Source organism: Pongo abelii, chromosome 16, assembly GCF_028885655.2.
Source record: "Pongo abelii isolate AG06213 chromosome 16, NHGRI_mPonAbe1-v2.0_pri, whole genome shotgun sequence".
In the NCBI taxonomy this organism is placed as follows: domain Eukaryota; kingdom Metazoa; phylum Chordata; class Mammalia; order Primates; family Hominidae; genus Pongo; species Pongo abelii.
Genome location: NC_072001.2, coordinates 69181037 through 69207018, shown reverse-complemented (window position 1 = coordinate 69207018; position 25982 = coordinate 69181037). Strand labels below are relative to the sequence as shown.

The following is a 25982-nucleotide window of genomic DNA, read 5'->3' as shown; positions in this document are numbered from 1 at the left end:
AGTCGGCCGCCCTAGCGCCAGGGATGGCCAGCTCCATCCTCCCTAGGAGACTTTCCCCGCAGCACCCCCAGCCCCTCCCCACCAGGTGTCCAAACATGCGGTGGCCCAATTGCCGAATATGGCAGTCTGAGCCTCGGGTATTTGCTGTCAATGTTTCATGCTTCAAACAACACTGTCTAAACAACACCTATGAAATATGAATGGATTGAGGTTTTGACAAGCAAATGGTGTGGGCAAAATACCAGGACGATGAGGAAAGGAGGGAGATGCACCTGCATCCCTGGGGTCAAGCTAAGGGACTGTGGGATGACCGTCCTACACGTGTAGCACAGAAGCTGACCCCGAAGCTACTGCCTTAGCAGAGTCCTTACCGGGGTCCAAGGGCTGGATACACGACTGAGCTGAGGTCTGTGTCTGCAGTGTGGGGGGCGGTGCTCTGCAGACTGTCCTGCTGGTCTCTGGGGCTTTGGGAAGGGACCAAGGGAAAAGGCAGTGCAGTGTGGAGCTTGCTCAGAGCACCAGAAGGCTGTTCCCTCCCAGCTTGGAGAAGGCACAGGAGGTAGGCGGATGGGCTGGGTCTCTAGGATCGGGAGCAGGGGGCAGGCAAGTCATTGGGTGGTCTTCCTTCTCAAATTACCTGCCCTCTACCCTATCCCTAACCTGTGTGGTGCTGAGCATGTTGAAGCAGCTCCTCCACCCTCTGTCTCTAGTCACCTCTGACCCTCCCGTGGGCCTGTCACAGCACCCCTGTGCTGTTCCCTCTGGAACGGCCCCACCACCAGCCCCTGAGCCACGTGGCGGGGGAAGATGTCCAGCCTGGGCAAAATGTGAAGTCCCCACAGCCTTGGGCTCTCTCCACCTTCAGAGGCCTGTAGCTCCAGAAGCCACCCCAAGTTCCTTCCTCCCTGGCTGAAAGGCCACACACTGCCCAAGGGGCCATGAACGCTCAGGCCTCAGCTTCTCCAGGTATAAACCAAAGGGCCAGGACATGATTTTCTCTGAAGTTTCTTTGAGCCCTGACACTCGGCAGGTTCGCAAGTCACTGCTTGATTTCACCGCCCTCAGCAGAGACCCCAGGGATCAAGGTCCTGCTCTCTGCAGTCAGAAAACAGTTGGCAGTGTTAGTGAGCTAATGTGACAAGCTGTAACAAGGATGAGCCCAGCTGTGGAGCATGCAGGGACCTCAGCCTGTGGGGGTGGGGGTGGGGATGAGGGAGAGGGAGCAGCTGAGGCCAGGGCTGGGAGCTGGCTGGGCTGAGGGGCTGGCATCCCATGGGGAGCCAGAGGATGGACACTGGTGTGTCCTGGGGGCATTGACCCATTTGAGCTTGTTTGGAAAGTCCAGTGAGAACAGGGGGAGCCCAGGCAGCAAGACTGACAGTCTTGCTAGCTGCCACGTGAGCAGCACATTGTGGTTCTAAGTGGAGCTGTTCTCCGGGGTCAAGGCCCACTGGGTTCTCCAGCATTGGGTTAGCCGCTTCTCAGGGCTGCAAGTGAGCGGGGCTCCAGCACTGGGGAAGTACCACCACCCTCCCCGAAGGCTACTTGTAGCAATCAGAAGGACCCAGGTGCTAGGGATCTCCAGACACACCACATCCCAGGCTTGCAGTGGACAGGCTGACTCCAGACCACTGACCAGCGGGGCATGTGAAATGGCTCTTCTGGGGTCTACCTTGCCTGGGGCCTGGGCAAAGCTAAGGCAGCAGCTTCGGGGTCAGTTTCTGTGCTTAGGAGGGGCCAGAGGACCACATCAGCCATAAAATGAGCCTTGTTGTTTAACCCAACAGCATCTTCCCAGTGGGCATTTAGGCCAGGCAGTGGGTGGGGGGCCATCAAAGGGGACCACCTGCTCCCCTAGCCCAGGCCAGTACTGGGCAGAGAGAAGCCTCTTGCTTTCGGGGAAAACAAAACAAAACAAAAAACCATCTAGATCCGGTCTAAGGAATTGACAGGGTTGATGGTAACTGCTGATTCCCTGAGCTTTCAGACTTGGTGGAGGTGGCACATGGGGGCTTTCTGTAATCCCTCACTGATGGCTTAGATGGTGGGGCAGATCTTTCAGGAGCAAAAGATGACCTTGAGGAAATGTGGATTCTGTGAAAGGAAGAGAAAAATAATTTCCCTCCCTCAAACTGCTGTCAATAAGCCTCGGCACCAGAGTGGTTGAGGGAAACTGCCTGCCGCTGCAACCTCCCACCTCAGGAGGCTGCAGCATTCAACTGCGTGATAAGAAATTGCCAGGCACTTTCTAATTACAATTATCATCATCGTGGATGTCTCTCTTAATTACTTTCTTATAATTAGCTGTTGCTTTTTTCCTCTGCATGTGTGTACTTTGCAGATTTGCTGACATTTGAGAGCCCCAAAATAGGGACATTTGGGGAGGAGGGCAGAAAGGTGGGGGGAAAAGTGAGACGGGACCCTCTTTTCAGGCAGGCTGATACATTTTGGGGCCTTTTCAGAAGGATACTGGGGAAAGCAGAAGATACAAGGGACAGATCATTTCCTAAGCAGATGGGGAAAGAGAGCAGGGGTGTGGATTTAGGAGCTGAGGTTTGTGGCGGTGTCTGTTGTTAAACGTTGCAGGAAATGTTCTCGAAGAGCCAACGAAGTTACCGCTTCTCCAGCTTGGGTTTCATTTTAAGAAATGAGGCTGGGATGAAATGTACTCTTGTAGGATCCATTCTGGAGTTAATTAAATAACTCAGGTCAGGTGTAGCTTGATTTTCCCCCCAAGCCAGTCATGCGTTCTGAGCATCCCTGTGCACCAGGGAGTTGTGACAAAATGGATTATGCTCCTTGACCAGATGGTTGGTTTTCACTGTTTGTTCTGGTTCTTCCTCTCTCTCCCCATGTCCCCTCAGCCCTGTGTACAGAGGAGTGTGTGCACGGCCGCTGCGTTTCCCCGGACACCTGCCACTGTGAGCCTGGCTGGGGAGGGCCCGACTGCTCTAGCGGTGAGTCTGGGGTTTGGGGGTCGGGAGGCCCCCTGGCTTGACTTGGTAGGGGGGTGGGTTGTGGTGTATGCATGCCACCTTTTTGTGTTGTGCTGGGGCGACTTGGGATGGGCTGCCTGAGCCTGTGTGAACATCAGGGAGGAGGTATACCTGCAGTTAAAACATGGTGGCACTTGAGGGATGGTGATTTATGGGGGCCTGTGGGGGCATTGTGTGTTGTATGTGTACGGAATTGTGGGATCATCTGGACAACTCTGACTTTTGATGGAACACCTCTAGATATGGTCTTTGATGGTTGATGTGAAATTGACACAGCGCCCAGGAGTACACACTGAGGAGGTCGCCGTCGTCTAGCCCTGGTCCCCAGGTTCACTGGTCCAAAAGCTCAGTTTTGTGGGTGCCCACAGAGGCTCAGGGGAACTGATTTGTGAGACTGGTGGACATTTGGGATGTCTCTGTGTCCCCAAAATTAGAACAGGACACTCGTGGGGGCAGGTCCTTGTGTTCCTACATTTTTGTGGGTGGATGGTTCACCTTCTCCAGGGAAGCCTTCCTACTGAGCCTGGGGTGAGGTGGATGCTCTCCAGGCTGGCCCAGTGACCCACAGTGGCATGGTGCATTGTCTCTACTGTGGGGCTGGCCACCAAGAGGGTAAGGCATACCTGGCAGCTGTTCAGGGAATTCTCTGCCAAGAACCCAGATGAAGATGAATCCTCCTTCCCCTCTGGTTTATTGCCCCCAAATATTTTTGGATGACTTGGCACATTATGCAGTCAAGGGTTGGTTAATATCATGGTCTTGTTTGATTTTCAAAGAGGACTTGACTAAGGTTGAAGCCCAAATTTCCTCCTGCTTTGAGTTGGAGTAGAGTCTCTTTGTGGTGACCTGAGTGGATAACACAGCCAAGCGGCTCCACTAGGAATCTAAGCCCAATTATTTGCCCATCTTGGGGAGCCACCTCCATGTTCCCCATCCCATACCTGACTGCTATAGTCATGAAAGCTTAGGAGAATGTTGGGTCCATGTTGGCCCAGTGTAGTGCTGTTGTCCTTTTCCACTCTCTCTGCTACAGTGGAAACATCTAGTTATGTTTTTTTGTTTGGTTTCCCAAAGGCCTTGACTGGAGGCTCTCTGTCTATGCAGTGCATGAGAACATTCTGGCCAAAGCCAATATGTGGCTTTGTTTTGAGCCTAGGTGATTATCTTGGCTCAGGGAGTCCATGATCTGTTTGAGGTATCCAAGAAACCCCCTAATGTGTTAGGACCTCCAGTGACCACAGTGGCCTCCTCCTTCCATTTGTCCTACTGCTTTGAGTGAGCCATGACTGGGAAACAGGGCCAGGCAATGAAAGGTAAACTGAGGCACAGGTGAGCTAAATAAAGGAAGATGTCCAACCAGTCTTTCTGTGGACTGGAGCTGCAAAACACACTGGGTAAAATGTCTGGGCTTCCCCCGCCCTTATCTGTGTTTTGTTTTGCATAACTTGGCTTACAAGGAATCTTTGAGGAAGGAATATCTGACTTGGATTAGGTCAGCCCTGCTGGGATGGGTCTGCCTGCTGCTGCTGGATTATAATGCTGAGGGCAGCCTATTGGAGGTTGAAATACAGCCTGGGTCCCCCGGGGCCCTGAGTATATAGAAACCACCGGTGAGTGCAACTGTGTTTAGTGCTCACTCTATGCTCGGGACTGTGCTGGGCCGTGGGGAGGGCCCTGGAGGGTCTTTTAGACATGGTCTGTGTCTTTTCAGGGTTTCTGGCCTAATGAAAGAGATGGAACAAAGGTGGCATTTGATGAACAGGACTAGGCAGTTTAGAGTATGACTTGCCCCCAGAGTGAATTTACCAAGCAAGCAGGGAAACAGACCTGTTACTTTACAGCACAGAACTAGGCTGTCTGATTTAACTCCTTCCATTCAGTCACCAGACTTGGTGCTAAGCAACCCAAAAGCTCTTTCCTCTCAATTAAATCCACCCTCATGGGTTGAAGAGCCATGACTTTTGGATCTACTCAAAGGCATGTGCTATTGAACCCATGGGAAGTTCTAAAAGGGGTTCCAGCCCTCTTTGAGGGACAGCAGCATCGAATTAAAGCAATTCGTAGATTCTCACCTTCAGTGTCATTCAGAGCACTGAACGTTTAGATGCTCTGCTAAGAGCTTTCCAACCTCTGCTTGAATACCTCCACTGACAAGGAGCTCACTACCTCTTTTGGAAGCCCATTCTCATTGTTGGAACATTTTCCCTTCTCTGCAGTGGAAATCTACCTTTTAGCTTCTACTGGTTGGTTCTCGCTCATAATAAAGTCCAGGGCAGGGTGATGGATGACCATGATGCTCCTTGTCCCTGGAATTTCTTCCAAGGAGCTCATTGGATAAGACCACAGTCTGTGTGTATAGAAATGGTCATCTCAGAGCAGTTGATAATAGCCATTGAGGCTGCACGGAAGAAACCAGAGACCCTCCAATGGGTCAGGTATTAGAAGATAGTGATCATTTTCCTCCCCAAGTGTTTCTTCTCCAAGTTCCCTTGTTTCTCACCTGATGTCATCTGGACTACCTTTCCCATCTGGTTTCTCTCCATTGGCCGTGGCCTTTATTCCTCTTAAATGCTCACTCCTAGATCTGGCCACACAACTGCAAGCTTGGTGTGACCAGTATGGAAAAATGACAGTGGAGATAGCTACTATATATTGAATGTTACTATGCACTGGGTGCTTTATTTACTTATCTACTTGTTTAATTTTCACAACAAACTTATAGTATGGGAATTGTTATTTATCCCCATTTTACAAAGGAGGAGGTTGAAGCAGAGAGAGGTTAAAGAACTTCCAGCAGACACAGTTAGTCGATGGTAAGTCTGGGACTATCACCCAAGCAAAAACCTATGTCCTGAACCTGAACTCTTAATTATTTATACAATTGTAACTTATAACTCTACCTCCTTCTGGATGCTCAACCTCTGTTAATATAGCCCAAGGTTGAAATTGATCTGTCATGAGAAAACATGGTTGTTCATAGGGAAAAGTGAGTTCTGCTTAAAAGATGTGGCCCTGAGATATTGCTGTGGAGATAGAGGAGTCGGCCATGGGACACAAATTGTTACCAGCTTTCCTCAAGTAATTTGAGCCTGCTTGCTACATGCTATTTGGGGGTCTATCAGCCAGTGTGCTCTCTGCAGTGCCTTTGGGTCTTTGTGGGCCCGAATCTGTGGAGACAAGTATCTTGGTCCCTCTTCAGTGTGGTCTCTGGAGATCACTGAATGGAGTCTATATGTGTGACACCCTTTCAGAGAAGCTTTGGTTTTGTTTAATTGAAAGCATCATTCTTGTTTGTTTTTTTCTCTCTGGTTCTTAAGTTATACCTGTTCATGTTAAAAAGAAAAATCAAACTGTAGCAAAAGTTAGACAAAAAAGGTTAACTCTCCACCCTGGAGATAACCACTGCTGGCATTTGGGTGCTTATCCTTCCTGCCATTCCTCTATACATTTGCACATTGGGCTAGATCTGGATATAACTTTTATTATTTAGATCAAATATGTGAGCTAGTCTATAACTTGCTGTTTAAATTTAACTTTATGTCATGCACTCATTTTCTTGTCAACAAATGTGAATCTCCTCTAGATCTGTAATGGCCTTACAGAATTTCATTCTATGGATTACCACATGCATTTAACTAGTCCCTTGTTGATGGACATTGAGGTTGTTTCTGATTCTTCACTGTCATAGGCCCACCATCCTTTTTCCAAGATCCGTGGGGCCTGTTGGCTTCAGAATTTAGAATTTTTCAGAGTTTAGAAAGCATGTGGTGAGTATGTTGTGTGTGACATATGCCCCCATGGGGGTCTGGGCAGCACCCTGGGTGAAACAGTGGTATTTCTGAAGTGACATATGACTGATCACATCTAGTGACATAAAGGCAATATACAACCTCAAATCGGTTTCATGCAGATTTTGCCTCTAAATGGATTTTGGTGCTGAATTTTTTAAAACATGTTTTGGGCTTTTTAGGGATTTTTGGATTGTGGCCCTGTGTAAAAATGCTGCAGTGATTCTTCTTATGCGTATATCTTTGCCCACTTGTCCCAATTTCTTCTTAGGATAAATTCCTGGAAGTGGCAGGGAGGGTTTTGAAGATCCATCATCCAGCTCTCTGCCCCTACCCTGCCCTGCCCTTTGTGGCTGCCAAGGGATTTATGACTTTGACAGCAGCGAAGGGGATAAATCTAGTACCGGGGTCGGGTGGGGACTTCTCATTCTTTTACTGACTTATAACCCCCTAGCTGAATTTTTTTAAGGCCTGGACTAATTTCTTTCTGCTCCATAAAGGAAGAGAGATGATGCTGATTTGCCTGGTGGGCTGACACACCAACTATCGGATAATTCTGGGCTGTTAGACGGACCACTATGGGGAAATGGAGTGGCTGCAAGCCTGGTCATAAACCTGCATCCCATATAATAATGAAGAGTAAAAGGATGAAATGTCAGTTTATACTGAATAAAGATGACAGAGTGACTCTTATTAAATTGCACTAATCTCACAAGTGGAGATAAAAAGGAAGAAAGTTTTCCTATATTGAATATCTAGCTTTTTAAAGTAATTAGGAATATTAAAGCACTGACAATGATTGAGATAGAAACATTATTCATAACTTTTATTTCCGCACTGGGCAGTGATCCAGTATACTTCATTTATGAGATTTCAGCTGTACGGAGAAGGACGTGAGCCAATTCCTAAATTAAATATGCCCTGTTAACTTTTATAAATTATGCCCAAGAATTAACTTGGAAATTTAAGCTTTCATTGTATGATTTAATTATTGTATTTCCTGGGTCCCGTTTCTCTGCCTCCCGTCCCAGGGTGCTTTGCATTTTGGGTTCCAGGCTACAGAATGGCATTTTGGTTTTGGGCCTGAGCCTCCCCTCCAGAAGGCCTGGGGTAGAGATGAGGGAGAAGCCTGCTCCTCCATTTCCCACTGTTTTCCACATTACCATGTATTCCACCAAACAGGTCTTATCCACGCACTTAGGACAAAGTGCAGGATAAGTCAAAGCCCGGTACACACTGTCCTGCTGTCTTGCAGAATTGCTCCCCTACTCCCCAGACGCTGGGCACAAGGCAGGACTACAGAGAGGCCTGAGTGATGAAGGCAGCCGGAACCAAGCTGGCCCATCACCAGCTGTAGCTTCTGCCAAGTCCAGCGCGTTCTTATCTTGAATGGTGTGTGGGACCCCAGGCCGACTTGGCTTTAAGCTATCTGCAGATTAAAATAGAATGTTAACCAGCTCAGAAATATGCCTATGCTCCTAAACTAGCTCGGGACCCTTAAGGTCAGTGCTTCTCAAACTAAGTGTTGGCTACAAATTCTTTCTTTAAAAAGTCCTGGTAAAAGATACATAACATAAAATTACTCATTTTAACATTTTTAAATGTGCAGTTTGGTAACATTAGTACATTCACATTGTTGTGCAAACATCACCACCATCCATCTTCAGAACTTTTTCATCTTCCCCAACTGAAACTCTGTCCTCACTGAACACTAACTCCCCGTTGCCCCCTTCCCTGGCCCTTGGCAACCAACAATCTGCTTTCTGTCTCTATGAATTTGACTACTCTGTGCTTCATGTAATTGGAATCATACAGTATTTGTCCTTTTCTGACTGGCTTATTTCACTTAGCATAATGTCCTCAAGGTTCATCTGTGCTATAGCATGTGTCGGAATTTCCTCCTTTTTTTTTGAGAATGAAGTCTTGCTCTGTCGCCCAGGCTGGGGTGCAGTGGTGCAATCTCGGTTCACTGCAACCTCCGCCTCCCAGGTTCAAGTGATTCTCCTGCTTCAGCCTTCTGAGTAGTAGCTGGGATTGCAGGTTCATGCCACCACGCTCAGCTAATTTTTCTATTTTTAATAGAGATGGGGTTTCACCGTGTTGGCCAAGCTGATCTTGAACTCCTGACCTGAAGTGATCCACTCAGCCTCCCAAAGTGCTGGGATTACAGGCGTGAGCCATTGCACCCAGCCCCCTCATTTGGTAATGTCCTTTCCTGGTTTTGGTATTAGGGTGATGCTGGCTTTAGAATGAATTAGGAAGAGTTCCTTCTTTATCTTGTGAAATAGTGTCAAAAGGATTGGTACCAATTCTTCTTTGAGTGTCTAGTAGAATTCGACTGTGACTCTGTCTGCTCCTGGACTTTTTTTTGTTGGTAACTTTTAAATTATCGTTTCAATGTCACTGCTTGTTATTTGCCTGTTCAGGGTATCTAATTCTTCCTGATTTAAGCTGGAAGTGTTGTAATTTTCCAGGAATTTATCCATTGCTTCTGGGTTTTGTAGTTTATGTGCGTAAAGGTGAGTTCATAGTAGCCTTCAATGATCTTCTGTATTTCTGTGGCATCAGTTGTAATATCTCCTGTTGCGTTTCTTTGTGAGGTTATTTGGATTTTCTCTCTTCTTTTCTTGGTTAATCTGGCTAATGGTCTATCCATTTTATTTATCTTTTCAAAGAACCAGCTTTTTGTTTCATTTATCGTTTGTATTTTTTACTGTTGTTGTTGTCTCAATTTCATTTAGTTATGCTCTGATCTTGGCTATTTCCTTTCTTCTGCTGGTTTTGGATTTGGTTTGTTCTTATTTCTCTAGTTCCTTGAGGTGTGACCTTAGGTTATCTATTTGTGTTCTTTCAGACTTTTTGATGAAGGCTTTTAGGGCTATGAACTTTCCTCTTAGCACCGCCTTTGCTGTATCCCAGAGGTTTTGATAGGTTGTGTCATTATTGTCATTCAAAGAATTTTTTAATTTCCATCTTGATCTCGTTTTTGACCCAATGCTCATTCAGGAGCAGGTTATTTAATGTCGATGTATTTACATGGTTTTGAAGGTTCCTTTTGGAGTTGATTTCCAGTTTTATTCCACTGTGGTCTGAGAGAGTGCTTGATATAATTTCAATTTTCTTAAATTAATTGAGGCTCATTTTATGGCCTATCATATGGTCTATCTTGGAGAAAGTTCCATTCGCTTGTTGAATAGAATGTGTATTCCGTGGTGGTTGGATGAATTGTTCTGTATATACCTGTTAAGTCCATTTGTTCTAGGAAATAGTTTAAATCCATGGTTTTTTTGTTGACTTTCTGTCTTGATGACCTGTCTAGTGCTGTCAGTGGAGTATTGAAGTCCTCCACTATTATTACTTTGCTATCTATCTCATTTCTTAGGTCTATCAGTAATTGTTTTATAAATTTGGGAGCTCCAGTGTTAGGTGCACATATGTTTAGGATTGTGATATTTTCCTGTTGGACAAGGCCTTTTACCATTGTGTAATATCCCTCTTTGTCTCTCTTAACTGCTGTTGCTTTAAAGTTTGTTTTGTGTGATATAAGAATAGCTACCCCTGCTCACTTTTGGTGTCCAGTTGCATGAAATGCCTTTCCCAACCCCTTTAAGTTTATGTGAGTCCTTATGTGTTAGGTGAGTCTCCTGAAGGCAACAGATGGTTGGTGAGTTCTTATCTATTCTGCAGTTCTGTATTTTTTAAGTGGAGCGTTTAGGCCAATTACATTCAATGTTAGTATTGAAATGTGAGGTACCGTTGCATTCATCCTGTTCTTTATTGCTTGTGTACTTTGATTTTGTTTTTGTCTTTGCTTTTTAACTTGTATTTTTGTTTTATAGGTCCTGTTGATTTATACTTTAAAGAGGTTCTGTTTTGATGTGTTTCCAGGATTTGTTTTAAGATTTAGAGCTCCTTTTAGCAGTTCTTGCAGTGGTGGCTTGGTAATGGCGAATTCTCTCAGCATTTGTTGGTCTGAAAACGACCATATCTTTCCTTCATATATGATGCTTAGTTTTGCTGGATACAAAATTCTTGACTGATAATTGTTTTGTTTGAGGGGGCTGAAGATGGGTCCCCAATCCCTTATAGCTTGTAGGGTTTCTGCTGAGAAATCTGCCATTAATCTGATAGGTTTTCCTTTATAGGTTACCTGGTGCTTCTGTCTCACAGCTCTTAAGATTCTTTCCTTCGTCTTAACTTTGGATAACCTGATGACAATGTGCCCAGGTGAAGATCTTTTTGCGATGAATTTCCCAGGTGTTCTTTGTGCTTCTTGTACTTGGATGTCTAGGTCTCTCACAAGGCCAGGGAAGTTTTTGTTGATAATTCCCCCAAATATATTTTCCAGGCTTTTAGAATTCTCCTCTTCCTCAGGAACACTGATTATTCTTAGGTTTAATCTTTTAATATAATCCCAGACTTCTTGGAGGCTTTGTTCATATTTTCTTCTTTTTTTCTTTGTCTTTGTTGGATTGGGTTAATTCAAAGACCTCGTCTTTGAGCTCTGAATTTCTTTCTTCTACTTGTCCAATTCTGCTGAGACTTTCCGGAGCATTTTGCACTTCTAAAAGTGTGCTCAAAGTTTCCTGAATTTTTTATTGTGTTTTCTTTATATATTTCCTTGACTATTTCTTCCTTCACTTCTTGTATCATTTTTTTGATTTCTTTGCATTGGGCTTCACCTTTCTCTGGTCCCTCCCTGATTAGCTTAATAACCTCCTGAATTCTTTTTCAGGTAAATCAGGGATTTCTTCTTGGTTTGGATCCATTGCTGGTGAACTAGTGTGATTTTTTGGGGGTGTGGAAGAGCCTTGTTTTGTCATATTACCAGGGTTGGTTTTCTGGTTCTTTCTCATTTGGGTAGGCTCTGTCAGAGGGAAGGTCTAGGGCTGAAGGCTTTTGTTCAGATTCTTTTGTCCCATGGGGTGTTCCCTTGATGTAGTACTCTCCCCCTTTTGCTATGGATGTGGCTTCCTGTGAGCCAAACTGCAGTGACTGTTGTCTCTCATCTGGGTCTAGCCACCCAGTGAGTCTACCCAGCTCCGGGTTGGTACTGGGGGTTGTCTGCACAGAGTCCTGTGATGTAAACTGTCTATGGTCTCTCAGCCGTGGATAACAGTGCCTGTTCTGGTGGAGGTGGCGGAGGCTGCAATGGACTCCATGAAGGTCATTAGCTTCGGTGGTTTAATGCTCTTTTTTTGTGCTGGTTGGCCTCTTGCCAGGAGGTGGCGCTTTCCAGAAAGCATCAGCTATAGTAATGTGGAGAGGGACGGGTAGTGGGTGGGGCTGTAGAACTCCCAAAATTATATGCCCTTTGTCTTCTGCTACCAGGATGGATAGGGAAGGACCATCAGCTGGGGGTGGGCATAGGCATGTCTGAACTCAGACTCTTCTTGGGCAGATCTCACTGCCCCTACTATGGGGGATGGGGGTGAGGTTCCCAGGTTAATGGAGTTGTGCACCTAGGAGGATTATGGCTGCCTCTGCTGAGTCGTGCAGGTTGTCAGGGAAGTGGGGGAAAGCCAGCAGTCAGAGGCCTCACCCAGCTCCCATGCAAATCAAAGGGCCAGCCTCACTCCCACCGTGATGCACCCCGTCCCCCCTTCCCCCCACCACCTTCCCGCAACAGCCTGGAGTCTGTTTCCAGGTGTAGGGCAAAATGGACTTGAAAACTTGCCCAAGGCTATCTGCCTCCCAGCCACAAAAGAAATGGGCTTTAGTTCTTCTCTTGCCTGTGAGGTCTCCACACCAGATTCGTGCCCTCCCCCAAGTTATGGCCAGGAGGCTTCTCGCCCCGTTCAAGTTGTTACAGACTTCTGCTAGAGAATGCCTTCTCTCTGTGGAGTTTTACCCCCTGCTCCTCTGGCCACCCTCCTGATGGATCCCTGTGGTGCCAGGCAGGAATGGGCTGCCTGGGGACCCCTAAGCCTTTCTGCTGCTTCCTCTACCCCTGTATTTTACTCAGCCCTCTAACTTGATTCAGCTCCTGGTAAAGTCAGAAACTTCCACAAACAGACTTCAGCCTCTCCAGTGGGGGGTGTGTGTTCGGGAGAGGAGGGTCTCCCTTTGCCACTTCCACAGTTGGGGCACTCACAGTATTTGGGGTGTCTCCTGGGTCCTGCAGGAGCAGTCTGCTTCCTTCAGAGGGTCTGTGGTTCATCTCGGGATTGCTGGCTTGTTCTTGGAGTTGATCTGGAGCTAAAATTCACACTGCAAGCCGCCGCATTGTCCGGGGCTGCAATCTAGTCCTGCCTCCCATCTGCCATGATCCCCTAACCCTTTGCCCATTTTTTAATCAGATTGTTTTGTGTTGAGTTATAGGCATTCTTTATATATTCTGGATATTAACCACTTATTAGATACAGTCACGCACCACATAATGATGTTTGTGTCGGTGACTGACCGCATATACGATGGTAGTCAAACCTAGATGATGTAGCCTAGGTGTGTGGTAGGCTATACCATCTAGGTTTGTGCAAGTACACTCTATGATGTTTGCACAACAACAAAGTTACCTACCAATGCATTTCTCAGAACATATCCCTATGGTTAAGCAACACGTGACCATACGTGATTTGCAGATATTTTCTCCTATTCTCTGAGTTCCCTTTTTACTCTGTTGATAGTGTCCTTTTTAAAAATTATTTTTATTTTTTTAGAGACAAGAACTCACTTTGTCACCTGACTGGAGGGCAGTGGCACAATCATAGCTCACTTCAGCCTTGATCTCCCAGGCTCAAGCAATCCTGTGGCTTCAGGCTCCTGAGTAGCTGGGACTACAGGCATGTGTCGCCGTGCCGGGCTAATTTTTTAAATTTTTTTCGTAGATACAGGATCTCACTATGTTGCCCAGGCTGTTCTCAAACTCCTAGCCTCAAGCAATGCTCCTACCTCAGCCTATTGATCATGTCTTTTGATATATAAAAGTTTTTTTTATTTTGATGAAGTTCAATTTATTTTAGTGTAATATGCAATAAATCATTGCCAAATTCAATGTCATGACGCTTTACCCCTGTGGTTTCTTCTCAGTTTTATAGGTATGCTCCTACATTTAGGTCTTTGATCCACTTTGAGTGAATTTTTTATAAAGGTTCATTTTTTTGCACGTGCATATCCAGTTTCCCCAATACTATTTATTGAAAAGACTTTTGCTAGAGACTCTTGAAGCTACAAAGTTTAAATTTTTTACCATGTAAATGGCACATTAGTTACCTGATAGTTTAAACATTTCCTTAAGTTAAAACAAATACAGATTTATAATAGAATGAAATGTACAATTGGCATTTATTGAAAAACCAAAAAGATGATCTCGACCTTCATACCAGAAATGATTGTGCTTCTGGGGAGGCCTGGTGGTATAGCCCCAAAACCTATGACTACAGGTCAGGCCAGCACTGGGATTGGGGATTTCCAGGGATGTCAACCCCGCCAACTGCCTGATTTGGAAAGTACATCAGGGAGTGTCTTTTTCTCAGGGGCCCCTGGACACACTCTCGTGAAAATGGCAACACCACAGCCTGGTAGCCCAGGACACGGGGCAAAGCAGAGATATAGGATGCAGGCCTGGGTCCCTGCCCCTGGCCTGGGACAGTTGAGGGGTCCCAAAAGGAGATGGGCAGGGCCAGATGGGGGTGTGTGTGGCCCACCACGTATGTCAGCTGGGAAGGGCCACTGCCAAAACTTTAGGGCTCTTCCCCGCAAGGGAGTAAGGAGAATGAACGTGAGAGGGGGAGGGAGGCGGGAAGAAAGAAGCATGATGAGGGGCCACGATTTGGAGGAGGAAGGTTGTGGTGATTTGTGCTCCTGCTGTGTGCAAATGCTTCACGTAAACAGTCCCCCCACCGCCCTTTTTTTTTTTTTTGAGACGGAGCCTTGCTCCGTCTTGCTGTAATACAGAATACAGTGGCACAATCTTGGCTCACTGCAACCTCTGCCTCCTGGGTTCAAGCAATTCTTCAGCCTCCCCAGTAGCTGGGACTACAGGTACACACCACCACACCTGGCTAATTTGTGTGTGTATATATATATATATATATATATATATATATAAATTTATATTTTATATATAATTTTTATATATTAAATTTATATATTTTTAAATATATAAATAATATATATTAATATATAAATAATATATAAATATAAATAATAAAATTTATATAAATTATATATAATTTATATATAAAATATAAATTTATAAATTTATATTTATAAATTTATATATATATATATTTTTTTTAGTAGAGATGGGGTTTTACCATGTTGGCTAGGCTGGTCTTGAACTCCTCACCTCGGGTGATCCGCCCCTGCTAGGCCTCCCAAGTGTTGCAATTACAGGCATGAGCCACCACGCCTGGCCAACTGTCCCATTTCATCTGCCCAGCAGCCTGGGGAGGACATATATGTTATTCTATTCCACAAATGAAGAAATCAAAGCTCAGGGAGGTGGAGTCGCTCCTGATATTCACCCAACTGTCAAGCAGCAGATCTGGGATCAGAATCCAGAACTTGTGTTCTTCCCTAAGCTCCATGCTGCCCCTGAAGGGGTGGGAGTTGCCTTAGTTAGTTCAGGCTGCTGTAACAAGACTGGGTGGCTTCCACGGAAAAGTGTTTCTCTCACATTTCTGGAGGCTCGGAGGTCCAAGACCAAGGTTCTGGCTGACTCCGTTTCTGGCAAGGGCCTGCCTTCTCATGGTGTCTTCTAGAGTGGAGAAGGGGGTCGTGTCCCTCATGTCTCTTCTTTAGATCAGTGCCCTCTCAGGGGACTGATTACCTCCCACAGACTCTACACTGGTCCCACCTCCACACAGCACTACATTGGGGATTAGGGTTTCAACATGAATTTAGGGGGGACTTGAACATTCAGTTCATAGCAGAAGTCCTGTGCCTTAACATACAGTAAAGCTGGCTTTGTTCCAGCTCTGCCCTGGGGGACCCTGGTCCTTTCCTCTCTGTGGGCTCAGTTTTCTCATCTTTAAAGTGGGAAGGGCCAGGCGCAGTCGCTCATACCTGTAATCCCAGCACTTTGGGAGGCTGAGGCAGGTGGATCACTTGAGGTCAGGAGTTCGAGACCAGCCTAGCCAACATGGTGAAACCCCGTCTCTACTAAAAATACAGAAATTAGCCGGGCGTGGTGGCGGGCACCTGTAATCCCAGCTACTTGGGAGGCTAAGGCAGGAGAATTGCTTGAACCCGGGAGGTGGAGGTTGCAGTGAGCCGAGATCGTGCCACTGCACTCCAGCCTGGATGACAAAGTGAGACTCTATCTCAAGAAAAGAAAAAAGAAAGTGGGAAGGTAAGCCTGGCTATTTCCACTGTGACAGCTCATGATGTTTTATTTCTAAGGAGTCAAAGTCCAGGACTGGCTCATCTAATCCGAGGCCCTGGTGACCTCCCCGCTGCCCCCTGATGGAGGATGTCTCCCCTCCCTGCCACCTCGCTCATGGCCACCCTGATTCTGTCTTCATTCCCAGAGCTGGAGAGGATGGGGAGGTAGGGAGGCGGGGCATGAGGGGGATGGAGTGGACTTGTGATCACATCCTCGCCCCCTCCAGGTGGGAGCTCCTGCTGAGCCCTATGCTGTCCAGGTATAGCTCATGCGTGCAGTGGGTGTGCAGAGGGCACTGTGCCAGCTGGGAGGCCTCAGCTCTCTCCCGAGTTGTTTTTTCACTGCATCGAGCCGGCTGTCAAGGTTAAAGCAACTTCAGATGAATCACCACAAAGCAATTACACTCGCTGTTCCTCGTGTGCAGCTCTGCCGAGCCTGCGGCCCCTCGCAGACCCGCCTGGGCCGCCTTCTGCCGGCATCTGGTGTGCCTGTGGGCCTCCCTGGGATGGTGGGCTGTGTGTCAGCCCCACACACTGGGGCGCAGTCACCGTGACAGGGACAGAAGGGAGCTGTGTACGTAGCAGCAAATGCTTTTTCGAGGTTTATGAGTAAGAGGAGCTGCTATTCACCCTGGAATTCTAATTTTGAACAAAAAGGAATTCAATAGCCAGGACCACCGGACTCATTGACTCAGTATTCTCCATCCTTGACTTCCCCTTAGTGCACATTTACTGAGCGCTTCTCAAAGGCCAACAGTGTTCGGGGTTCAGGACCGAATGGGGGGTTCGGAGATGAGAGCATAGCCTCCATCTTCCAAGAACTTTGAGCAGAAGCCAGAAACACCAGCACAGAGAGGAGGGAGGAGGAGGAGGCAGGAGAGGAAAGGCTCTGCTTTTATGGGAGGGGGGACCTGGATGGCCTGGGGAGGCCATCATGGGAGGGCACTGGAAGGCAGGAGCCAGGCGTGTGCTGCGGTCCCCCTTTTAGAAAGAGAATCTGAGGCACAGAGAAGGTTACATGATGGCCTGAGGTCCCGCATCTGGTGACTGTCAGGGCTGGGTCTGTCTGTCGGGCTTTCCATGAGGTTGTGGGGTCAGAAGTGTGAGGACAGACTCAATTGTGAGGAGCCTGTGCTCGAGCCTGAAAGTGACCATGAGACAGGTAAGAGACTGCCCAGCCCCTGAGTCCTGGGGGGCTGTGGGCCGCAGGGGAGGGACAGCAAGAACCTGGGTCTGCCGGCCTTGATGTCCATCTCTCCACCCTTGGTTGTCACATCCCCCAGCCTCTGTCTCCTTCTCTTTGAGATGTTCCAGCCTTGGTGACACTCTGGAAGCCAGCGGAGATGTGAGTCTCCTCTCTCCCATGCTCTGTTTCTTCCACAGTGCCTCCCAGGAGAAATGGGAAAGGAGAGGAAGCAGGTGCTGGGGAGCCCCGCCCTCGTGGGAGCCCAGATCTTTGTCAGGATGAGGATCAGGCTGGGTAGGAGCAGCCCATGGAGACCCCAGAACACCGGCCCAAAGGCAGCTGGTCCTCCCCACCCCATCTCTACCCTCCACCCAGTCACGTTCCTGTGATGCTGCAGCCGGGTAAATGCACCTGATAGCAATCACCTAAGTGCACCCCAAGAATGACCCTGTATGGCAGATGCACCTGAATGTGTGTTCTGAGCTAGGGAATCCGAGAGTGGCCAACCTGGAGATTCGTTCCGTGTCTGTGAGGAATATCTGAGCCATTGGCCTGTCTGGTGGAACACTGGCTGTACAGGGGATTGAGCCCTGAGTTTTGGCGGGGGGGCTGGGGGTGTTGGTGAATGAAGGTTCCCAGGTGGAGGTTGTTAGGGCGCTAAGTGGAAATGCTATAGCAACTGCATGCCTTTTACAAGCAGTTGCGGTTCTTCTGCCCAGCCCGCCACTGCTGGGCTCTCCTCTGCATGTAAGCCCCCAGTAAAACCCCATGTCTCATTTGCTATTTCTGGGTCTCTTCTTTGGCCTCTTGAACCTGGTGCCATCCCCACTGGAGTTGATAGGGGTTCAGCACAACAGATGCCCACCAGGAAAAGAGGGGATACCTTCTGAGAGTCCTCATCTGTCCCCCCAAGAAAATCCCAGACAAATCCTCATCTGTCCCCCCAAGAAAATTCACAGGCAGGAAGGCCGGCAGGCTGTGGGGCAGGGGGCGGTGTGGGGCCACTGCTCTCCCCGTCCTTGAGAAAGGGCAGTCTCCCAGAGTCTCACCCCTGCCCTGCTGCCCACTGCCCCTCAGGCCAGGGAAGATTTGGAGCCAGTCACATCTGAGCAGGAGGTAGGGGTGAGGCAGGGCCCTGGCACGTGTGGCTCCTCCTGAATTTTTGGACCTGAGAAAGCCAGAAACGGGATAGTCTGGGGTCTGTGAGTGAACTGTGTACTCAGGGGTGTTGGAAGTGGGGAGGGAGGTATATTCTGCCCAACTCAGTTCCTGGCATCTGCTCCCTGAGAACAAAATTAATAAATAAACAGGGAGTCTCGAGAACTGGCAAGAGGGGGGCAGTGGAGATCCCACCTCGAATGTGACAAAAGCAGAATAGAGTGGCAGGAGCCCAGCTGGCGTTGTCGCACGTGCTGGCAACCGGGCGGATACCCCTCCCCAGCCTCACACAGGCGTGAAAAGGACCTGCATTTCCAGGGGCAGCCCGCAGGCAGGGTCTCCAGGAGGGGACTCATGAACTGAACCCACCTGCTCCCACCAGCCTGCAGGATGTGCCTAGAACTCTGAGGGGAAGGAGAGGGAGAAAGTGCATCTCATCCTGGGCAGAGAGGGGCCTGGTGATGGGGGAGCCCTGCCCCCGAGAAGGTCAGTGCCAGTCAGCCCCTGTCCACCTGCGTGCCACTGCAGACCTCCTTTCATCCTGACGCAACTCCATAAGGTGGGGTTAGAGAGCCGAGGCCCGGGAAGTCCAGTCATCCTCCCAGGTCACTCGGCCATGGCAAGTGTGAGCTCTCCACTCGGGTGTGTTTCCGCCACGATGCAGGGCTGTGGAGGAGGTGGCATTTGAGGCTGACAGGGAAGGAGGCTGGGCTTTGCTCTTGCTTCGGCTTCTCTCCTAAATCATCCAGTACGTCCTCTACACACTGTCCTAGAGAAAGTAGTTCATTATTCTCATCCCCATCTTTCAGAGGAGGAAATGGGCTCTGAGAGGTTCAGTACCTGGCCCAAGGGTACTCATAAGCAGCAGCAGCAGGATTTGAACTCAGGCAGTCTGTCCCTGGAGACCACCCTTGAAACTGGTTGATGCCCTCTGCCTTCCCTCCCCAATCCCTCCCCAACCCCTCCCACAACTGGGAGGTGGGGAGGCTGCTGAAATGCCAACTGGGCCACACCCGTGTCCCTGCTCCCTATCGCCTGCCAGGAAGTGCTCATGTCCTTGGCCAGGCCTTCCTGGCCCCTCTGGATCTGGTACCTGCCTGGCTTTCAGCCTCATCTCCTTCCCATCATTCCCACCCTTGCCCTCTTTCATCCACTGACCCATTGCTCTTTTGCTGTCAAAGCCCAGCACAGATTCCCCCCTGCTGGGAAGGTTCCCTGATTCCCAGGGGCCTCGACTCTACACATGGCCATGCAGTCCTTGCCACCCTGGGCGGTTATGGTTTGATTGTGTTTGCCTCCCTCTCACCCCTATCCCCTGAGGCCTCTTCATGCAGGGCCCACGCCTCTCTTGTCTCTATGATCTGGAGCCCCTCATGCTACCCGGCACATGGAAGGCACTAAGCACAGTGTTACATGGAATCTGGTGGACTTGCTCTCCTGTTTTATCACGTCTTTTGTTTCTTCTGGAGGTGGAGGTGGGACTAGGGAAGATTATGGGGCTCTGGGTTGGATGCTTGAGAGAATTCAAAGCCATATCATGTGATCTTCCAATGCTTCCCACCTATGGGGAATAGGGGGCCAGAAACGTGCCCCAAGAATTGCAATATGAGGCCAGGAGTCAAATTGGTCCTTCACAGGAAACAGAGATCATATCCAGTGGAGAGATGGGAACAATGCTAAAAACATGGTAGAAGCAGAGCTCAAAGAAGGATGAGATGTGAGGTTTCAGTCATCAGATATGGAAAGAGATTGTGCTCCAGGCAAGCCCACCCACATAGCAAAGGTGCCAGTGCTGAGCAGGTCAGTGTGGTTGAAGTGGAGGCACCCAGAGGAGTGGGAGCCAGGCTGGACTGGTGGGCCAGGGCAGGTGGTATGGTGCTCTCACACCAACAGCCCAAGGGGCTCTGGCATTATTCTGTGGGCATGGGCAGCCCCTGAAGGCTTATTTTTCATCTACTCCCTCTGCAGTGTTTCCTGGTGGGCAACTCTTTAACTCTTTCTTCTCCTAAGTAGCATGTGACCAGCTCTGGGCCTAGGTATGGGAAGAAAGGGGATGCTGAAGGCTTTGATCTGCCCTTGGAGCCCTGGCCAGTCCCTCTGGGTAGCTGGGCAATGCTCTACTTCCTCCTTGACTGGAGGCTACTGAAGAACATACGGCAGGCTATCTTGGCGTTGGGAAGGAAACAAATTGGATGGGGGGAGATTGCTGTGATTAAGAGTTGGTGAATGGATCTGGGCAGAAGATGACCCACAGAGGCCAGGTTGGACATGTCCTGGCCTGACCTCCCTCTGCCTTTCCTGGTGCAGCCAGGGAGATATCCTGGTACAGCCTTACTGCCTCCTGACATCTCTGACTCCCAGCCTGCCTCTTGGGAGCAGCCATGCCCTCCACATCCAGTCCTCAGACCCCGGTGCTGCCCCAAAGCAGGCAGTCACTGTTCAACAGTGCCACAGCAACAGAGGCAGTGGCAGAACTGGGGACTCTGTCACCCTCTAATAAGGAAAGCCCATTCTGGCAGGCTGGGTAAATGGCCTCAAATTGAATAATTAATAAAGTTATAAAAATATGTCTACTATATGGCCAGAATAATTCAGCCCAATTAGAAGCAATTATTTCTCACAGTTATGCCACTTGGTATTTTTTTTTTTCTTTTACAAAGATCTTTAGTAACATGACAGGATTATCAAGTTTGGCTCCTGCTTGAGAAGTTCTTTTGAGACCAGTCCTTCTTCCAGATGAGGAACATCCATCCATCCATCCATCCATCCTGTCTGCCAGTCCAACCATTCATCCCCTTGTCCAACTATGTATCAGTCCATCCATCTATCCATCACTCTGTCCATTCATCCATCCATCTCTTTATTCTTCCATCCATCTGTCCATCTGTTTATTCATTCATCCACTCATTCAGCAGACATTTCTTAAGCCCTTTCCATGTGCCAGATACTATGCTAGGTTCCGGGCATGTGGAGATGAATCAGATCCTGCCTTTGCCCCTGCCCCAAGGACCTCTTAGCCCAGGCAAGTGACCTTTGAGTCACAGAAGCTCTTGTTCCTGTTCCTCTTCAGAGGTCCTGCCAAATATCATTTTTGCCCTTCATCTCATTCCCTTTATTTCATGGATACATACACAGCTATTTGGACTTAAACTTAGCCTTGAGCTAGGTAATGGGCTCCTTCCCAGGGTGGCTTAGCTCATTCTCCTATATTTGAGAGCTCAGGGATCTGCTTACTTCATAACACCCACTGTTCTGGGTCCCAACCTTTTCTCTGAGCCATCAGTGGCTGTGGGATCTGGCTTCACTCTGTCCCCTGTCTTCTTCAATGTGATCTGGGGCAAGACATTTACTTTTTCTTGGCCCATCTTTAAAATATGAAGGATCACTCTGCTGCTGTAAGCTCACAGGAATGGTGAGAGTCGAGAGGCTTGGGGCCACCTGTTGGAGATCCCAGTCTGCTGTCTGGAACACTGGACGTGAGTTGAATTCTGAGTTAAATCAACTCATACTTTATAGGCATCCTGCAGGAAATCCTTCCATAAAGCCAGTGCTCTTTTTGCAATGAAAATTTCCTGCTTTTGATTTCTCTGCTGGACATTGAAACTTTTCTCATAGCACAGCAAAACCGTATCATTAAGTCTCCACAGAGCCTTTGCTGTAAGCCCAGATCTGTGCTGGCCTAATCTGATACAATTCTCTAGTGAGTATGTTACAGTCACCAAACATTTATTAGGGGCCCGATATATTCAGGGGATGCAGAAAGACCTTGCCCCAGAGGGCCTCTCTAACATGGGTTCCCTTTTGCTTCATTGTGAATCAGGATGTCAGAGCTAGCAAAGGCCTTTTGACACTCCAAATGAAGTAAAATGGCAAGCTGTAGGTTGGGAGAAGATATTTGCAATACCTGCAATCTACAAAGATTAATATCCAGAATATATTTTTTAATCCTACAAATCAATAAGATGAAACCCAATTCAAACACTGGTGAAGAACATAAACATGTAGTTAGCATGCATATTTTGATGGGTAATAAGCGTATGGAAAGATGCTAACCTCACCAGGAATCAAAGATATGCAAATTAAAACTAAGATGCCACCCTATGACCCCCAACAGATTGAGGAAAATCAATTCCTGATAATACCAACTGTTAGTAAGGACACAGGGAGATGGATACTCATATGATACTGGTGAGAGGGTGAATTGGCAGTACCATGTTAGGGAGCAGTTTGGTAACTTTAAATAAAGCTGGAGATAATACCAACCCCAGAATGCCATGCATCTCAAATCTTTTTTCTACCACAACCTAGATTCATAAATTCATTTCATGTCATGTCCCAGCACATATGTTTTCACACACTGATATTTTAAAATCTCTTCTATTTAACTTTTAAAAATGGTAATCATGGCCCATTATATCGATTTCATGACTCTCCTCTGGGTTACAACTGCAGTTTGAAAAACTCTGCTCCAGAGAGCCTCTCCAACAGGCGCAAGCCTGCATTATTGTTCATGATGGTGAAAAGCTACAGGTCCCTCAAGAGGGAAGTGGATACATTGTAATATATTCATACAGTGGAGTCTCCACAGCAGTTAAAATGAATGAACTAGCGCTATACCTGTCTACTTGGATGAATCTCAAATATATCATATTAAGTGAAAAAAGCAAGTTGCAGAGGGCTTCATACATACCATATGGTATCATTTATGTAAGTGTAAAAGCATGCAAAATAATGAATATGTTATTTATCGGTCCATTCATATGTAATAAAAATACAAATACAGACATAGAAAGGATCCACACCAAACCAAAGTCAGGCTCAGGTTACCCCTGGGGAAGGAGAGCATGGGCTAGGGAGGGATACCCAAGGAATTTCAACCGGGTGATGTTTTTCATCTAAAATGAAAACATCTGTAGCAAGACTGGAGGATGTTAAGATCTGTTTGATGGATACACTATGGTTGTTTTAATTTTATTTAAACTTTACAGAATACATGAAACAGTCCATATGCAAAAGAAAAAGGCCTTTGACACTTCTTTGTCCACCTGTCTAGCACCCAAGCTCATGTGGGGGAAAGCATGTTGGCTTGTCCTAAACTCAGGTGTTCACTTAATGTAGTTCAACAAATATTTATTGAGCACCCCCTATGGGTCTGACAATACCAGGTGTGAGGTGTGGGGTGGGCAGCAAGGAAGGGGAGATATTACCAGTGAAAATTTGGAGCTCAGCAAGGGAATAGGCTGCCCACCCAACTCTGCCATAAAAAGCAGGTAAACATTCATGCCACAAAGAGGAGCCCAAGTTCACCCTGTGTCTCCCTGGGGAACCAGGAAAGGCTCCTTGGAGGAGGTGAGGACCATGATGGGCACTGAAAAATGGATAGAGTGATCTGTTAGACCCTGGAAAGGAGATGGGAAAGAAGAGACGACGAAGCAGCTCAGGACTGTATGCTGAAGCACTGCAGCTAAGATGGTGAAATGCTCCCTGGATGGCAGTGCCCAGGAGGAGATAAGATAAATGGAGTGAAGAGGTGGGTCTAATTCATCACAGGAGCTTAGGAGTGCTGGGTTCCCGGAAGTTGTGGGAGATGGGAGACAGCCTGCCCACAAGGAAGGGCACAGCCTCTCAGGGACAGCCACTTCCACCGCCCATCCTCAGCAAGGGCTCCAGCAGGGAAGAAGGGGGGTGTGATTCTGCTCAGATCCCAGACTTCAGATTTATTTGACCAGCTCCCAGTAAATTCCTCACACCAGAGGCCTCACCATTCATCTCAGGCTGGCGAGGCGGAGGTGGGGGTGCACTGCACAGGAAATGTCTGTCTTAGATTGCTTGGGGGACATGGCCACATGTCTTGCTGGGAGGCCAGCCCCTAAATCCTCCTCTGACTCATTCCCTTCCTAGTAAATCTGAATAGTTTAAAATAACTTCTTCTGACCTTGAGGCTGGTGCCAACTATCTGCCATCCATCAGCCCGGGCCGATTTCTTGTTAAGGTTCTTCTGTTCCCTTGCAAAAGTTGCCACCTTAAATCAAAGGGCCCATAGGGCAAGGCAGAGACTGGGGCCTTGCAGACAGTGGGGCAACAGCAAGTCAGGAAGATGAGGTTCTAGTGCCGCTGCTGGAGCGAGCCAGGCAACCTTCCTGGGCCTTGACCCTACAGCTTGCATGAGGGCCTAGTTGTCCAAGCTCTGCAAAGCTAGAAAAGGCTGCCTAGGGAGGAGCTCAGAGGAGACCAGCTTCCCAAGGTTTTCCAAAAGCCAGCAGGGAGAAGGCTCAGGTAAAGTGGATTTGCAGCACTGATTACATTCATTCATTTGCTCACTCAGGAATACATGTCACTTATTTAATAAATCTGTATCAGATGCCTACTGCGTACCTGTTTTAGATGCTGGGGATTCAGCAGTAAACAGGACAGAGAAGGTGCATGCTTTCATGGATATTACCCTTCAGTAACAGAAACACAATGAACAAGAATATAAATAAACATGGTAATTTCAATTGGTGATAAATGCTAAGAAGAAAATAAAAGGGCGTGACGGGTTAAAGTGTGTGAGGTGGGGTGGTCAGGGAAGGCCCTCATGGCAGCTCGTGGGAAGATTTGAGCCAAGACTTGAATGCAAGAAGGAGCCACCAGGCCAAAAACTAGGGGAGTTTTGTGTTGATCAGCCCTCATTCTTGGTCTGTTTTTGACTCAGCAGAAGAAAATTTGTTTTACACTCAGGGGACAATTGCCAGGCTCTGCAGAGGATTTACAAATGGATGAGCATGTTCCTGCTCACACAATGCCTTCTATCTAGTGGGTGTGATCATGCGCCATGCAAGGAACTACAGGGCAGGGCGGATGGGGACGAAGGCATCTTGCTGAAAGCTCAGAGAAGGCACAGGCCCGTTCCTGCCTGGATGAGCAGGGAAGGGCTCCTGGAGAGCAGAGCGCCGGAAGGGAGTCCTCTGGCAGGAGCTGTGGGCTCTGTGAGCAGTGCCTGGGTCCCAGTGGTGCTCATTTATTCCGTCAGATGCTGGTGCTGGGTGGGCGCGTGTGTCTTATTAATTACCGGAGTGAATGGAGTTGTTTCTTGGAGAAATGCAGATGACACATATTGCCCCATCAGAAAAAGAACTATGGGCAGGGAGGAATGCGGAGTTGGAACCAGCTTGCTTTTAATAATTGGCAGCAGATGAGTGGCATGGATTTTTTTTTTCCTTACTGTTGCTGCTGCCAAAGGAAATCACTGAGGTTTCCCCTCTTTTGTGCACTGCATGTCTCCTGGCTCCAGGTCACAGCCCCAACTGGGAACCCGAGCCCCGGATGGTACAGATCATGAGAAATGACAGATCCCCGATGCAGCTGCAGGGCCTTTCTGGGGGAGAGCACATGCCACACAGGCCGGTCTGCTGTTGAGCAATTCTCTTTCATAAGTCAATACAATTTGCTTAGCAAATAAAGATGAGCAGAGCCACCTTCTCCACATTTGCTCTCAGCTCTAAACTTCTCTTGACATGGGTCACAGCCAAGGGTTGCAGAGAACAA

The 25982-nt window shown here is 47.9% G+C and overlaps 1 protein-coding gene across 8 annotated transcripts in view; it reads left to right on the top strand.

Annotated features, from left to right (window-relative positions):
• Window positions 1-25982, top strand: part of MEGF11 (multiple EGF like domains 11) — a 374950-nt gene that overhangs the window by 174834 nt on the left and 174134 nt on the right. For all 8 annotated transcript variants that reach the window (XM_054532820.2, XM_024232600.3, XM_054532818.2 and 5 more), the window contains one exon: window positions 2865-2957. In XM_054532820.2, the coding sequence (XP_054388795.1) occupies window positions 2865-2957 (93 nt within the window). The remainder of the gene's footprint in view (window positions 1-2864; window positions 2958-25982) is intronic.